This window comes from Mus caroli, unplaced genomic scaffold (assembly GCF_978045245.1).
Source record: "Mus caroli unplaced genomic scaffold, Mus_caroli_1 scaffold_14, whole genome shotgun sequence".
Lineage (NCBI taxonomy): Eukaryota > Metazoa > Chordata > Mammalia > Rodentia > Muridae > Mus > Mus caroli.
In genome coordinates, this window is record NW_028227269.1 from 110,006,181 (window position 1) to 110,020,833 (window position 14,653).

Sequence of the window (14,653 nt, forward strand, 5' to 3'; positions counted from 1 at the left end):
CTAGTCTATTTTTTAGTGAGTTCCAGGACAGCCAGAGCAACACAGTGAGAACCTGTCTAAAAAACCAACAAAACAAAACAAAACAACCAATAAGACCAAAGGCCAGACACAGTGGCTGGGGTCTTTCATCCCAGCATTTAAGGGGCAGAGGCACAGCGTGGAGGGAGGAGCGTGGGGCTGTGGGTCTATTGAGTTTGATAGCAAGTTCTGGCCTGGGCTACTTGGTGAGACTCTCACAGTACTCTCACAGTCCCTCCTCCTCCCCTCTTCCCTCCAACAAACAATAAGAGCAAAGGAAATAAAGCAACAATGAAAAGGGGAAACCCTCTTTACTTGAATTTTTTTTTTTAGATAGGTCTTTCTGTAACTTGTTATGTAGACCAGGCTGGCCTCACACTCAGAGGTTTGCCTGCCTCTGCCTCCTGTCTTCTTGGATTAAAGGACTGCACCACTATGTCAGGCTTTTGGCATTTCTTGCCATTTCCCCCTGTATTGCTACTTTTCACTCTACATATTTGATTAAGCAGCCATGCTGTGCATAGTAATTATCATCAAAAACTGTTGTAAAGGGGTACAGAGACTTCTGCAGGAACGCTAGGGACTGGACCTAAGGTTTTATGTTTTAAATAAGCAAGCTAGCTGGGTATGTCGTGATATAATCCCAGCACTTGGACAGTAGAGGCAGATGATTAGGGTTTTAAGAGCATCCTGAAACCCTGGTTTGGTTTTTAGAAAACGAAACCAAAACAAATGAATAAAAATTGTTCTTGCTTACCATTCAGTTTCTCTAGTAAGAAAATAAAAGCTGTCAAACTAAAATGAAATAAAAAGAAAAATTATTTAATAGATGATTTTATTTATTTTGCAGAATACCTTAGACTGGTTTGATAATAAAAGATGTGAGACAATAAAAAAAAATTGTTCTTGCTTTTTTTTTTTTTTAGTTTTTTTTTATTATGTGTATGAGTGTTTTGCTCACATCTATGTCTGTGTACCAAGTATGTGAGTATGTGCCTGTTTGCTCTCAGAAGTTAGAAGAGGGCATTGGCTACCCTGTAACCGGCATTATGGATGTTTGTGTTCTATCACACTGGTGCTGGGATTTGAACCTGGGTCCTTTGGAAGAGCAACAAATGCCCTGAGTCACTAAGGCATCTCTTCAGCCTCAGACTTCTGTTTAAGAAATGACTGACATCTGAACAGAAACTGAAAAAAAGAAAGCCACCTATTGGATTAAAACAAATTAGGCATGTATAGCCATTACCCAAGCACAACACAGAAGAGCTAGACAGGAACCCAGACAAACAAGAGAAGACAAAGGTGTCGCACACACAGAAGAAGCCCAGTCCCCTCAGCCCAGAGCAGCTGGCACTTTCCTCCTCCCTCCTTTTCTCTTTACTTTTTTTCCCTTAACAAATATTATTACGTGGACGAGAGTGGGGAACAATCCCCAGTGCCATGGGACCCATGTGGAGGTCTGGGGAGCCAAGCTGTCAGGCACCTTTACCCACTGAACTGTCTCGCTAACACCACTTTATTGTTTTAGTTTAAAATCACTATTATTTTATGCATACGTGTTTTGCCTGTGTCTAAGTATGGCTTCAAACTCATGACAATTCTCCTGCCTCAGTCTCTAGTGCTAGAATTACAAGAGTGGGCTACTTTATCCAGATTTTTTCTCTCATGGTGCTGGGGTGCCTAGAACAAGATATAAACTCTACAACTGAGTTTTACCCTCGATCATACAGCTAACTGGGTCTAAGAAATCAATGAGGAATAGGGTAGAAATATTTGAAGAGCTAATAGCTGACTGAGAATTTTGTAAAAGGAATATTAAAAACAAAAAACAAAAACAAACAAAAAGGTTCCAAAACATCCTAGTGGAATCAAGCAGACAGAGAAAAGAAGTCTGGAAGTCACGTGATAAAACTAGAGCCGAGGGCTGGGGCTGCAGCTCAGTGGAAGGGTGCTTGTTTAGCGTGCGTGAGGGTCCTGGATTCCATACCCAGCACCGCCAAACAACAAAACCCTAACACCTAACGATGATGTTAAATAGCTGTTCCTCAGGATTCCCCTTATAGGAAAATTAGCATTTAGTAAAGGTGAAATACAGTTTTGAACAAGTTGAGAATAAAGGAATAATTACTAACAGATCTACGGTAAATTTGTTCAGGCCAGAGAAAAATGAACTCAGGTGGCAGGGTGGGGAAGGCAGGGAAGAGTAAAGCCCAGTGCCCGCAGTCCCGCTCTGACGGGAAAGGAGCTTTGGTCTAATGAAGCTCCGTACAACACTTGGGAAGTTTGCTATTTCAGGGCATCTGCAGGCTTAGTGATTTCTAAGGCCTCAAAGGATCAAAACTTTTCACCACAGTAGTAACATTTGCCTTTTCTTGCTAGAATTCTCTCGTGTGCACAGTGGAATTTTCCAGAGGCTGTGGGACTTGTGATGTCATATAGTGTTAACGCAGAGACAGAAAAGCTGCTCTCTTCCATTCAGTTAGACACTAAGGGACTGGTGAAGATTTCTAAGTGTCACTCTGGGACTGGAGAGATGACTCAGCAGTTAAGAGCAGCGGTTGTTCTACCGGAGTATGGTCCCCAGCACCCATGTTAGGCAGTTCACAGCTGCCCTTAGCTCCAGCTCCAGCAGGATCTATTGTCCTCTCCTGGCCCCTATGGGCACTGCACTCACGTAGCATACACCCATACATACCTGTAAATAAAAATATAAAATTGTAATTTATGAAAAAATTTATATGAAATATAAAATTTTAAGTGTTTCTCTTACACATGAGGCTCTTGAAAATACAGTGATTTTTTCATAAAACAATAATGCCTGACATCAAGTGAGTTCTTAATTGCTAGTACTTTGATCTCTGTCCCTGCCAAAAAAAAAAAATTCTGATTAAAGGAATTTGGAGGGGAAAGGGTTAAACTCAACTTACACTTAGAAGTCAGAATCTATCACTGAGGGAAGTCAAGGCAGGGACTCCAGGCAGGAGCAGAAGCAGGAACCATGGAAAAGGGATGCTCAGCTCTACCTGCCTCGGAATAGCGCCTCCCACAGTGGACGCACACATCACTTATCAAGACTTTCTCTGACGGACATGGCCACAAGCCAATCTGATCTGGGCAGTCCCTCAGACAGTCGCTAATCAAGACTTCTTCAGGTAACTCTGGGCTGTGCCAAACCGACAACTGAAAATTATTAGGACGAATACATAAAACTTCTTGGTTGTCATCCCCTGTAGACAGATATAAGCCATAAACAAAAGCTCTTTAGGGTCTCCGGTCACTATTAAGAGTGTAAAGAGGGTCTTGAGAGATAACTCAGGGTTAAGATGTGTTTCAGAAAGAATATTTTACTTTGATTTTTTTTTCTTTTGAGATAATCGCTTTACTTTGATTTTTTTTTTCTTTTGAGATAATCTCTTTTACTCTGTTGCTCAGGCTGGCAAACTGTTTCAGGCTCCCAAGTGCTAGGATTACAGTTGTGAACTATCACGAGGAGAATCACTGTAAGTTATCTGAAGACAAAGTTTCTAACCAGGAAATCAACAGGCTTTTAATTTAATTTCAAGTCCAAAACACCCTGAGTCATCTAAAAGTTCAAAATATTACAGGTGATCCCAGCAGATTCATTCAAAGCACCTGATGCTGCATTTTGAGTTTAAAATGTAGGCAAAACTTAAGCAGTTTCTCTTGCTATTTAGCAGATCCTTCATTGCGAAGTGTGGTTGTTAGCTGTTTGCAACCTCAAGCTGCTTTGAGAATAAGCCCAGTCTGCCCCAGAGGTACCCAATAGTCTTCAAATGACCTAGAGCTTACAAGCCTTTTAAGAATTGCCCGATCTTTGGGTCATGTAAGAAGGGAACACTAAGAGCTACCTTACTTTGAGGCAATGAGACCATGGTTCAGTGAGTGCTTTGGTGTTCCTGTAGGCATAAAGTTACAATCTCCATGGTTTGTGGTCCAGCTCCAGCTGAGGTTAATCCTTGTGGGACTCTAGGCCAAGCTGGCAGCAGGGATGCAGTAAATATTTTCTTAAAGTATTTTTTGTTAACCTTCTCTCAGATATTACATCCAGACTGCAGTTTCCTCTCCTTCCTCCCCAGCCCCGTGTCTTGGCTTCTCCTCCTCCTTTCAGAAAAGGGGAAACCTCCCCGGAGATATCAACCAAACATGGGGTATCAAGTAAGTCCAGTAAATATTATCAGCAGACTCCAACATCAAATCCACAAGCAGCTGGTCTCCATAAACACGTGCCTGACCAGGTCACCTGACTCCAGCTTGCAGACCAGAAGGCACGAGGCTCCCACGTGCATGCAGGGCCTGGCCCCACCCTCTTGCGTGGCACAAGCTGATTGGATGGCCTCAGTGAGGGGTGGGGGTAGAGGCTTCTGGAACGGTCGTTGGCCTGCTGAGCAGGGCAGCGCTCATAAGGCTTTGCCACCATTGGAGTCGGGCAGTTGAGGCAGCTCTTAGGCACTGAGGATGTTGCGCAAGCTCACGGTCGACCAGATAAACGACTGGTTCACCATCGGCAAGACGGTCACCAATGTGGAGCTTCTGGGCTTGCCACCCGCCTTCCCTGCGGAGGCGCCCCGGGAGGAGGTACAGCGCTCGGAGGAGGTCCCCAGCGAGGATCCTACGGCCCAGGCCCAGGTTCCAGTTAAGGCCACAGCACTGGCCAGACCAGTTTCAACCTCTGGGAGGTAGGGAGCCCAGGAGGGCATCAGGAGGGTCCCTCAAGCAGTGAAGAGCCCTCAGTAAATAGGTCCTCTTCTATGGTTTTTTTTTTTTTTGTTGTTGTTGGTTTTTTTTTTTTTTTTTTTTTGCAAGAAGCTGAGCATCCTAAGCATTTCGTAATTTGTTTATTATAATTTGCAGCCTGGTTTTTTAATTTGTTTGTTTGTTTTGAAAGAGTCTTGTGTAGCCCAGCCTGGCCTCAACTTACACCTCTGTGGATAACTGAATTCTTCAGCCTTTGGCTTCTACTTCCTCAAGTCCTGAGATTACAGGGTTACGTCCGCAACCCCAAGTTCATAGACTGCTTTAAATTTTTCATTGTAAGGATGCAGTGTGTGTGTGTGTGTACACCTGTGCCAGGATACTTTGTTAGAGTAGGCGCGCTTGTACCATGTCGGCTCCTGGGGATTGAACTCAGGTGGTCAGGATTGTTGGTAAGTGCAATCAGTTTAAGCATCTCACTGATTCAGACTCTGCCTACCCTCTTTTCTAAAGGTTGATTTTATTTATGTGTTTGTGTGGGGAGGGAGACTCTCTAGTGCTGGAGTTGGAGGTCATTGTGTGCCATGTGACCTGGGTGCTGAGAATGGAACTCGGGTCCTCTGCCAACCATCACCACACAGCCATCTGATGATCTCTTTGACCCATCTGGACTTCTCAGACCCTGAGGTTTGAAGTTAGTCATAGGTTGCCAGGAACTTTGCGCAGAGTCACCAAAATACCCTCTTCCCTTCTGCACTGGCCCCCGTCTCGTTACCACACACACATGGGTGTGGATTTGGGCACGTGATGGTGCACATCCGTTCCCCTCCTGGTGTCACTGGCAGTGAAAATCACTCTGCCCCACCTGTTTTCACTGCTCCTTAACTTTCGACAACTGATGGTTTCTGTTGTTGCTTGCTTGCTTCCCTCCTCCAGAGAGTCATGTTGTCGGAACCACACAGTCCGTCGCCCCCTGACATGGGCTGCTTCCACCTAGTAATGTGAAGTTGAAGTTCTGACGTTTATGGTGCTTTTAGCATAGACTGAGAGCCCACTGGCTGAATGTAACATACTTGCTTCTCTATTGACACACGTCTGGGTTGTTCCCAAGTTCTGGCAGTTATGACTGAAGCTTCTGCAGGCGTCTGTGTGAAGGTTTTTGTGAAGATGTAAGTTTTCAGTACCTTTGTACATTTCAGTAGATCAGTAGCGAGGAGTTTGAATGCTGGCATCTTGTACAGTTTTATTATTTTACGTTTATGCATCTGCGGGTATAAGGCGTATGTGTGTAGGTGTCCATAGAGGCCAACAGGGGGAGCCAGATCCCTGGAACTGGGAGGTGCAGGCAGTTATAAGCTGCCCAGTGTGGGTGCTGGGAATGGAACTCATTTGTTGGAAGAGCGGTAGGTACTTTTAACCACCAAGCCATCTCTCCAGTTTCCTTAACCTTTCCCCTCTCACTCTCTTTGGGTTAAGTAGCTGCCTTCAGTTACATCTGAAGATGGTGGAAATCAGGCTGGAGGATATCTTCTGTTTACCAGAGACCTGGCTGTGGTGAGAAGAGCTCAGCACAGGGTGCAGTACCCCAGCTTGGGGCCTCTCTGCTCCCACCCCAATCCAGCGCCCTCTGAGGTTGAGGAGCCTTTTGTTGTCAATAAAAAATTAATTTGAGAGCCGGGCGTGGTGGCGCACGCCTTTAATCCCAGCACTCGGGAGGCAGAGGCAGGCGGATTTCTGAGTTCGAGGCCAGCCTGGTCTACAAAATGAGCTCCAGGACAGCCAGAGCTATAAAGAGAAACCCTGTCTCGAAAAAAAAAAAACCAAAAAAAAAATAAATAAAAATAAATAAAAATTAATTTGAGGCAGTGTTTTACTATTTTGCATAATTTGCTCTTGAACTGAGCCTAAGTGGTCCTCCTGCCTTAACCCTCTAGGCACTGGGGTCACAGGTCTGCACCCCCAATTCAAATGACTCTTTAATTTTTAAAAATTAATTTATTATTCTGTATTTCTGTGATATATAGGTGTGTGTGCGCGCACACATGTGCATGTGCAAGTTACAGTGTGCATGTGGAGGTCAAAGGCGACGTCTGGGAGTCACTTCTTGCCTTCTACCTTGTGACTCAGTTTCTCTGGTTTCTCTTTGCTCCATGTTAGCTGGCTGGAGAGCCCCTAGACAGGCCTCCTGGCTCTGCCTCACCTCACCGTGGCCTGCTGGGTACAGATGAGTGCCACCTTATTGGGCCTTTCATCTGGGATCCAAGGATGAGACTTGGATCATGAGGCTTGTGTGGCAAGTGCTGTTCCTTCTGAGCCATCTAGCTGGCAGTGTTTTAAAAGTTGTTCTTGTTAGCATTCGGTCCCCTGTAGCGTCAAGTGCAACCTGTACAGCTTTGGTCTTTGTGCTTTTTGGAGGCACCCAGGGGATATAGAGGAGCCACTTTGTTTATATTTTTTACTTTATTTCTTTGAGTTACTCTGGTAACTCTTTGACTTTGTTCCATAGCCTCTACTTAAGGGTCTACAACCAATTTAGGCTTCCCTAAATGTATGTTTTAATTCATTTATTTTGATATTGAAATGAAATATTTGTTGACCTTGTCAGAAACTAAGCTTATAGATTCAACTGTCATTTTAACTGCTAAGAAGCAAAATAAAACTCTTCAATTCTTTATGGACTAAGAGTTGTTAAATCAAAAGTAAATTTTCAGAGCAGTGAAATGAGAAAAGGTAAGCATGCCGCTGCAGAGTTCGGCTTGGCACATGCAGAATTACTGCGGGAGATCGCTAGAATTGTTTTAACTTACCTACCTAGATAGCTCCTGGCCATGCTTTTCTGAGTAGTGCTCGTGGGGACGGCACTTCCCTACAGTGCCTTCATGGACTCTGAATACACACACACACCCAGTACAGTGTTCCTGGCATGTAGTAGTCACTCAGATCGAATGCAGCTATGTTATTTAATCCTTACAGCAACATCTTAATGTTATTGGACTTTTATCAGTTGATCATCTGATTGATGACTGTGTAAAGGAAAAAATGGGTTTAGTTGGCAGAGTGACGTGCCTAATTTCCTGTGGCAAGTAGTCCTCTCAGGCAGAGTGACTTTGCACAGTCACTCTGTGTGCCGCAACCTGTGAATGTGCAGTGGTCTGTGGACAGATGTATGTGTATGAGGGTTTGCCTACATGTATGTGTTTATACCATGTGTGTGCCTGGTGCCCAGGGAGGCCAGGAGGAGCCATTGGATTCCATGGAGCTAGAGTTATAACTGGGTGTACGCCACTGAGTGGCTGATGGGAAAAACCTGGGACCTCTGAATCGTCTGTACAGTCTTGGGAAAAGGGATTTTTCTGGCATAGTTAAGATTTGTTTTTTACATTTGCTTACTGTGGGTATGCATGCATCCACACACTTGCAGGTGTATTTGTGTGGTATGTGTACCACAACATGCACGTGGAGGCCAGAGGGTACCGTACAGGACTCAGTTCTCTCCTTGTATTATTATGTGGGTTCTGGGGATTCAGTTCAGGTTGTCAGGACATGAAAGCAGGCATCTTTACCTTCTGAGCCATCTTGTTGGCCACAGACTTTTTTTTAATTGGTACTTGAATAAAGCAAATTATCCTCCATGATATGAGTGTGCCATTGACAGATAGCCATGGGACTGGTGGCTTTTCTAGGTCTCTAGCCTGTTTGCCTGGCTGTAGTTATTAAACGTGTGCTTTGATGGCTGTATGAATTGAGTCCTATGTTTCTCTAAGAATTCCCATTGTATCAAGGAAGAACATGTTTAGACTGGTAGTCAAGGAGAGGTGAGAATGACAGTTGTATTTTTATTTTATTATTATTATTTTTTTAGATAAATATACGATATTCCTTCCCCAGCCTCCCAAGTTCTGGGATTAACGGCCTGAGTCCCCAAGGCTGGACAAGTGCTTTCTTTTCTTTTAAGCACGAGGATTGAACCTAGTTCCTCATGTATGCTAGCTAAGCACAAAGCTGAGCCCCAGCTCAGCCCCGGTGTGTGTTCTTATGGTAGAGGAGCCTGCTTCATAGCAGAATCAGAGACCGGGTGTGAGTGAGTACCAGGTGGTCATGGGTGACACAAAGGTTTCTGTCCAAGCCAAAAGGAAGAGAAATCTTTGAAAGAACTGGTATGAGGGTGTACTGGCTAGTTTTGTGTCAACTTGACACAGCTGGAGTTATCACAGAGAAAGGAGCTTCAGTTGAGGAAATGCCTCCATGAGATCCAGCTGTAAGGCATTTTCTCAATTAGTGATCAAGGGGGAAAGGCCCCTTGTGGATGGGACTATCTCTGGGCTGGTAGTCTTGAGTTCTATAAGAGAGCAGGCTGAGCAAGCCAGGGGAGGCAAGCCAGTAAAGAACATCCCTCCATGGCCTCTGCATCAGCTCCTGCTTCCTGACCTGCTTGAGTTCCAGTCCTGATTTCCTTTGGTGATGAACAGCAATGTGGAAGTGTAAGCTGAATAAACCCTTTCCTCCCCAACTTGTTGCTTGGTCATGATGTTTGTGCAGGAATAGAAACCCTGACTAAGACAGAGGGAGATACTACGGATTTGATTTGGGTACAAAAACTTTGACCTGCCGATTAGCCATGAACGGAGTGAGTGTGGTTGAAAGAAGTCGGGCCAGAGCTACACTTCTGGGGGGTCAGGATTCTGAGCCCAGTGTGACAAGAACACTAAGCCTGTGGATGGTAGGTCTCAGTGGGGGAAGGTGGAGCTAGAGCCCACAGCTCTACAGCTTGATCTCAGTGGCAGGAGCTGAGAGGTTGGTAAGATTGGACTGAGAAAAAAAAGAGATTTTTTTTGGTGGTGGGTGTGGAAGGATCAGGAAGCCATGGAGTGAGACCACCTCTGCCCTGCCCAAGCATCTCTCTGTATTTCTATGGGAGTCGTCTATGTGTTGTTTTCCACAGAGTTGCTTACCAAGGGTAGAGTTATCACTGAGTTCCTGCATTCACTGCAGCCTCTGACATGCAGCAGACTCTCAGGGAGCTGAATGAATGAAATGCCTACCGGTCCCCAGGGATCAAGTGGTTTTGCTACAGCAGTTCTTTATTCTAGACGGGAGAGTTGCTCCCATATAAAGTGTGAACATGGCTGCTCCAAGGTGTGGTTGAAGAGAGGTTTTTATTGTAGATAGGAGGGAGAGTGCAGGCAGAGGCATCTGGAAGAGTCCAGAGCAGGGAGAGAAAGTAGTAGACTGAACATGGCCAGCAGAGTGGAGCAGGCCATGTGAGGAGTGAGGGAGAAGGACCTGGAGGAAGACAAGGGAGAGCGAGCCATGAGAGCGAGAGCTGAAGGGGTGGGGTCAGATGGAGACAAGGAGCAGGGCAGGGGAAGCCATGATTAGGGGGAGTTGGGGCAGGGCCTTGGGAGAGAAGAGCTGAGGAGAGCTACAGGTACTGAGTGAGCCTGGTGGCCAGCATGCACTTTGGTATGCTAGTGGGCACCCCAGGCAGCCATTTGTCCCTTCTGACACATGAGGAGTGGCTCCTTTGGGAGAGGGAAATGAGTGCAGCAATTGGAAGCAGGGCTTGCTTGGGACATGAGGACCTGACAGCTCTCTGATCCACCCTTGTTTTGACTGACTCAGTTACATATGAAGGTGGTGGAAAGATAGACCTCACTCTCAGGGGTGCAGCTGACTCCCTCCAGGCTGTTTTTGAGGATACGTAAGTGTACAGTCAGTGTGAGTGAAAATGAGAATTACCCTGGCAACTTGCTGTGTGTGTTTCCAGAGTGAGAGAGTGGCTAGTGTTCACGAGTTACCATCCTGGAAGAAGCTGTGTCTCTTGCTTACGTTACTGCAGGAACCTTCCGTCTTTGGTCTGGCTCCTCATGATTTTCTGTTTCTAGCACCTAGAGGAATGTCTGGCATGAGGCCAATGCTCAGTTACTATTTATAGAATGAATGCATTCTCACACCAACACTCACACCTAAGGTTGAATACACAAGTGACTATCTGTGGCTATGTTGCTATTGGACAGAACTGGAGTGCGTAATTGCGGCCTTCCTGTGATCTGCTGCTGCTGTCTGGGCTGTAGTGTTTTCTGTGCTGAAGGTTCTAGCTGTACTCTTCGCTGGCAGCATCTGCATCTGCTCTGCTATATGGATTGCTTCCCTCTTGGGTTTTCCCTGTGCTGGCTTCCTGTTACCAGGGCCTGTTCACATGTCTGCTTAGAGAAGATCCTGTGATCTCCATGGCTTCTTCCTCTGCCTTCCTCCTAATTTCTCTCCTTAGTTTTGTCCTTTTCCTTTCTCCAAGCACTGCTTCTACTCCCTTTTTTGTTATTTGTGTTAACCAAAGGCCAGTCATCTTTGTTCTTGTGTGTTTCTGCCTTTAATCTGTCCCCATCCCGAGGCAACCCAAGCAATTATGAGACCCTGGCTTGTATACCTGGGTGGGCGGTAGTCCTGCACCCACTGACATAGAACATGGAGTTGTTGAAGAAATTGAAGGATTGTGCTGTGTGCGTGTGTTTGAGACACAGTTTTAGTCTGTGTGTTTGTGTGCATGCTATGATACATGTGTAGAGGCGTGTGCACATGTGGAAGCCAGTACAACTTGTAGGAGTCAGTTCTCTCTCTATTTTCTAGTTTCCAGGGGTGAAACTCAGTTTGTCAAGCTTGGTGGCAAGTGCCGTTACCGGCTGAGCCATTTCACCCTCCCCTTTTATATTTATAAACTTATTGAAGATAGTTTCTTACTCACCTAGAGCTTACCAAGTAGACTAGACTGCCTCACCAGCCATCGAAGGGATCCAGCCGCCTCTGGTTTTGAGCTCATTGACCGTGCTCAGCTGTTTTCTGTAGACTCTGGGTTTCAGATTCAGGATCCCCGGCTTGCATGGCAGCTTCCCCAACAGAACTGTTCTTGCTCCCCACCCTTCGGATTTTATTCTTTTAGGAAACAAACAAACCTCCTGAGACTTGGGTTGTGACCATGTTGATGTTATGCTTCCTGTGGCCACGCAGGAGGACTTGTCAGATAGGCAACTGCTATGTGCACTGGGACTGCAGGAGGGAGCTGGGCTCGGGGTGTGACAGGCTGGGTGCGACTCCAGCTCTGCCACTTGCCTTGCATTTGGCCAGGCACTGAGCTTGTCTGATGGTTTGCTCCTTTGCCAAGTGAGAGTCCCATCTCAGATGTCCCAGGTTTGGGTTAATGAGAGGTGATGCACAGTGCCCAGAACGTAGTGTTACTTTATCATTGCTCGGTCTGGCTGGTGATAACAACTTTGAAGGTCTGTTGTGTACAGTACTCTACAGCTCTTGTTCTGTGGAGGAACTTATTTTCTATATTCCCTAGCTAAACATTTTAGTTACTGTGCCCATACCATTTTCAATAAAATGTGCCTGAAGCACCTTACACACACACACACACACACACACTTAACCTCAATTCCTTTGCTAAATTTAGGTTTTGCAGACAGTTTGCAGTATAACAACCGGGATGTGTTTAGCCATGATTAGAGATGAGATTGTCGGCAGTTCCCGTGAGCGTCTGTGCTTTTAAATTGAAGGTCATTTTCATGCTCACGGAGCCTTTCCCTCGCTCCCAACAGGCAACATTATGGAATGGATGCGGCCTTCGTGTCAGTTGCATTGTAGGGAGAAGCTCACATTAATCATTTATTTTACACATCAGCTTTCTTAGAATAAAAGCCAAGATTAATTAAGTTTCACAAAGAATCCGTCATACTTCATATTAAATTTCTTTAGTTCTGTGACATATTTGAGGTATAAGAAACTTCAAACATTTAGACAGTATTTTAGTTAAAAGCATACTTTTCATTAAAATATTGAATATTTAGAGTGGTTAGAAAATAGTGCTGCTTAGAGAAGTTGGCAGTACAGGAATTTTGAGTAAACCCTGACGTTGTAGCCAAGACACATGGAGTCATGCCACTGTTTGTTCTCCGTGCTAAGGGTGACTCTGAGACGGTCTTGCTAATTCCTCAGCTTGGTGGGTAATAGTATGGCAGGTTCCATACTCTGTGTGAACAGGGGGGAAACCTGGTCATGGCATGTTTGTCTACATAGCTTGAAATCGTGGGTATCTCCTCTTTGTCTGGCCTCTCAGAGCTTTCACCTGGGAGCGCAGGGGTAGGGGGACCGGTGATGTCAGAGTCCCATAGGCCAGCATGGTGACCCCCTCTGGCAGGACTGCTGAGAAAGTCTTTCAGAACTTGCTTGAAGATGTAGACAATTTCCCAGGGAAGTACATCGTTTTCTGCCAAAAGTTCTCGAAATCTAAGGGGAGGGGGGTGTAGGAATGAGTATTTAGAAATTTTCTTGTACCCCATTTCCCCAATGAAGCTTACATTTGTAACTGTGTCCTAGACACTTACCTTTTTAGTAACAGAAAAGCGTTATAATTAAGCTTTCAGTGAAGAAACTTTGTAATTAAAGTAAATTTCTATCAGTAAGCTGCCTAGAGGTACATAGGGTTTTGGGCATCGGTACACGGATTGACAGAGTTGATATAATGAGGCAGCTTTTAGTCTGAATCTCGCACACCACAGACCATAAAGAACCCAGTAGTCTACCTGCTGAGAATGGTTCCGGCTTGACAGGGTTGTACTTGTGAGCACAGAGCTTCCAGTTGTCTTTGTTCCGTAGCTGGGATTGCTGTGTGAGAAGTCTGGTAGCTTCTCAGCCAGTTGTAGTCCACGCCTGTCTTTTTCACTTTTTGTTCATTTTCGATCTCATGTATTAATCTCTCGCGCTCCTTCAAATGCCATTTTAACTCCCGAAGCAGAGTCTTTGTCACTACCTCAGAGCCAGCGTAGCATGTTTGTTTGTAGGAATAATTTCTTGGCCATTTCACCCAGCTAAAAAGTGGCATTTTTAGGCTGTGGAGATATTAAATGTTTACTTGCATAAAATTTTTATGGTTCTTAACAGTAAATATTTTTTACTATTGCCAGAAAAGTACATGAATTTTTTTCCACTGGTAAAACATGCAGGTCACAATAAGATTAGAATGTGGGTTAAAGTCTTTCAATTTCTAACTAGGTCAGTGCTAAACCCAAGCTTTGAAAATACCTAGATAAAAACTAAGCAGAAATAAAATAAAATCAAAGATAATAATACAAACTGAGCAATTTCTGAAAATAACACTTGCTAATAGAAGTTTTTAGGGGGTCTTGAAACATCACCGACTTGAAAAGTGCTGTCCACAGCACACGTGTGACTCACTCTTAGTACAGAAAACGCAAGCTTACCTGCCGAGCGAGCCGGGGGGGGGGGGGTCTGCTGCGGGAGTGTTGCCAGAGTTTGCCCAAGTTGGGGCTGAAGCTGTTTCTCTCAGATGGGTCTCACTCTCTGGGGTGTCCTCCAGGGAAGGAGTGCCTCCTCATTTACCCGCTGGAACTGTGTTTGAAACAAAAACTTTCTGTGTTAGGAATGGGATCTGTTGTCTTCATTTGTATATATATATAAAACCTTTCATCTTCATGAGTTATATAATTGTCTACCTTTTGAATGTAGCTTATTTTCTTTGGAAAGGATGCTGGCAGCTACGGATGCTGGTCCCAAATGCATGCTGCAGCGTCTGTAGGAGTGGAGTGAAAAAAAAGCAGGCGTCTGAGGCACCACAGATGCTCCTAGCTGAGGAAGAGTGCCGCGTGGTGTGATGCTCTGCCGTGCATAGCTGTGGGTCACAGGTCCTGCCGTATTTTTATGCCTGTAAAGCTCTAAAAATAACCACACTGCTGCTTTTCATCTTCAGCTTAACTTTGAGGCGGTTTGGAAGCCAGGTCACTGTCCCTTCTAATGAAAGCAGGAAAAATAGATCAGACGTGACCACATGCAAAACACACACTCTGTGGAGGCTCTGCCACCAAGTAAACTGGGCAGAGCCTGCTGGCATCAGTCGTGTGTGGGGCAA

General features: G+C 45.1%; 2 protein-coding genes across 2 annotated transcripts in view; one reads left to right on the plus strand and one right to left on the minus strand.

Annotated features, from left to right (window-relative positions):
• Positions 1–4,427: 4,427 nt before the first annotated feature.
• Tdrd9 (tudor domain containing 9) overlaps positions 4,428–14,653 on the plus strand; it is a 94,774-nt gene continuing 84,548 nt past the window's right edge. The window contains exon 1 of the mRNA XM_021179500.2: positions 4,428–4,715. Within this exon, the coding sequence (XP_021035159.1) occupies positions 4,495–4,715 (221 nt within the window). The 5' untranslated portion in view covers positions 4,428–4,494. The remainder of the gene's footprint in view (positions 4,716–14,653) is intronic.
• Positions 12,720–13,609, minus strand: Rd3l (RD3 like). Its single transcript, XM_021179501.2, has 2 exons — positions 13,311–13,609; positions 12,720–13,014 (listed from the first exon to the last, which is right to left on the minus strand). The coding sequence occupies exons 1-2, from the start codon at positions 13,607–13,609 to the stop codon at positions 12,720–12,722; spliced, it is 594 nt and encodes a 197-aa protein (XP_021035160.1).

Bases quoted from the DNA above. Each gene is read 5' to 3' on its own strand.
- Rd3l (XM_021179501.2), bottom strand. From the start codon at position 13,609: ATGCCACTTTTTAGCTGGGTGAAATGGCCAAGAAATTATTCCTACAAA. The intron at 13,015-13,310 runs GTAGACTACTGG...CCCTCCCCTTAG, and splicing joins GCCGGAACCATTCTCAGCAG to ATTTCGAGAACTTTTGGCAG.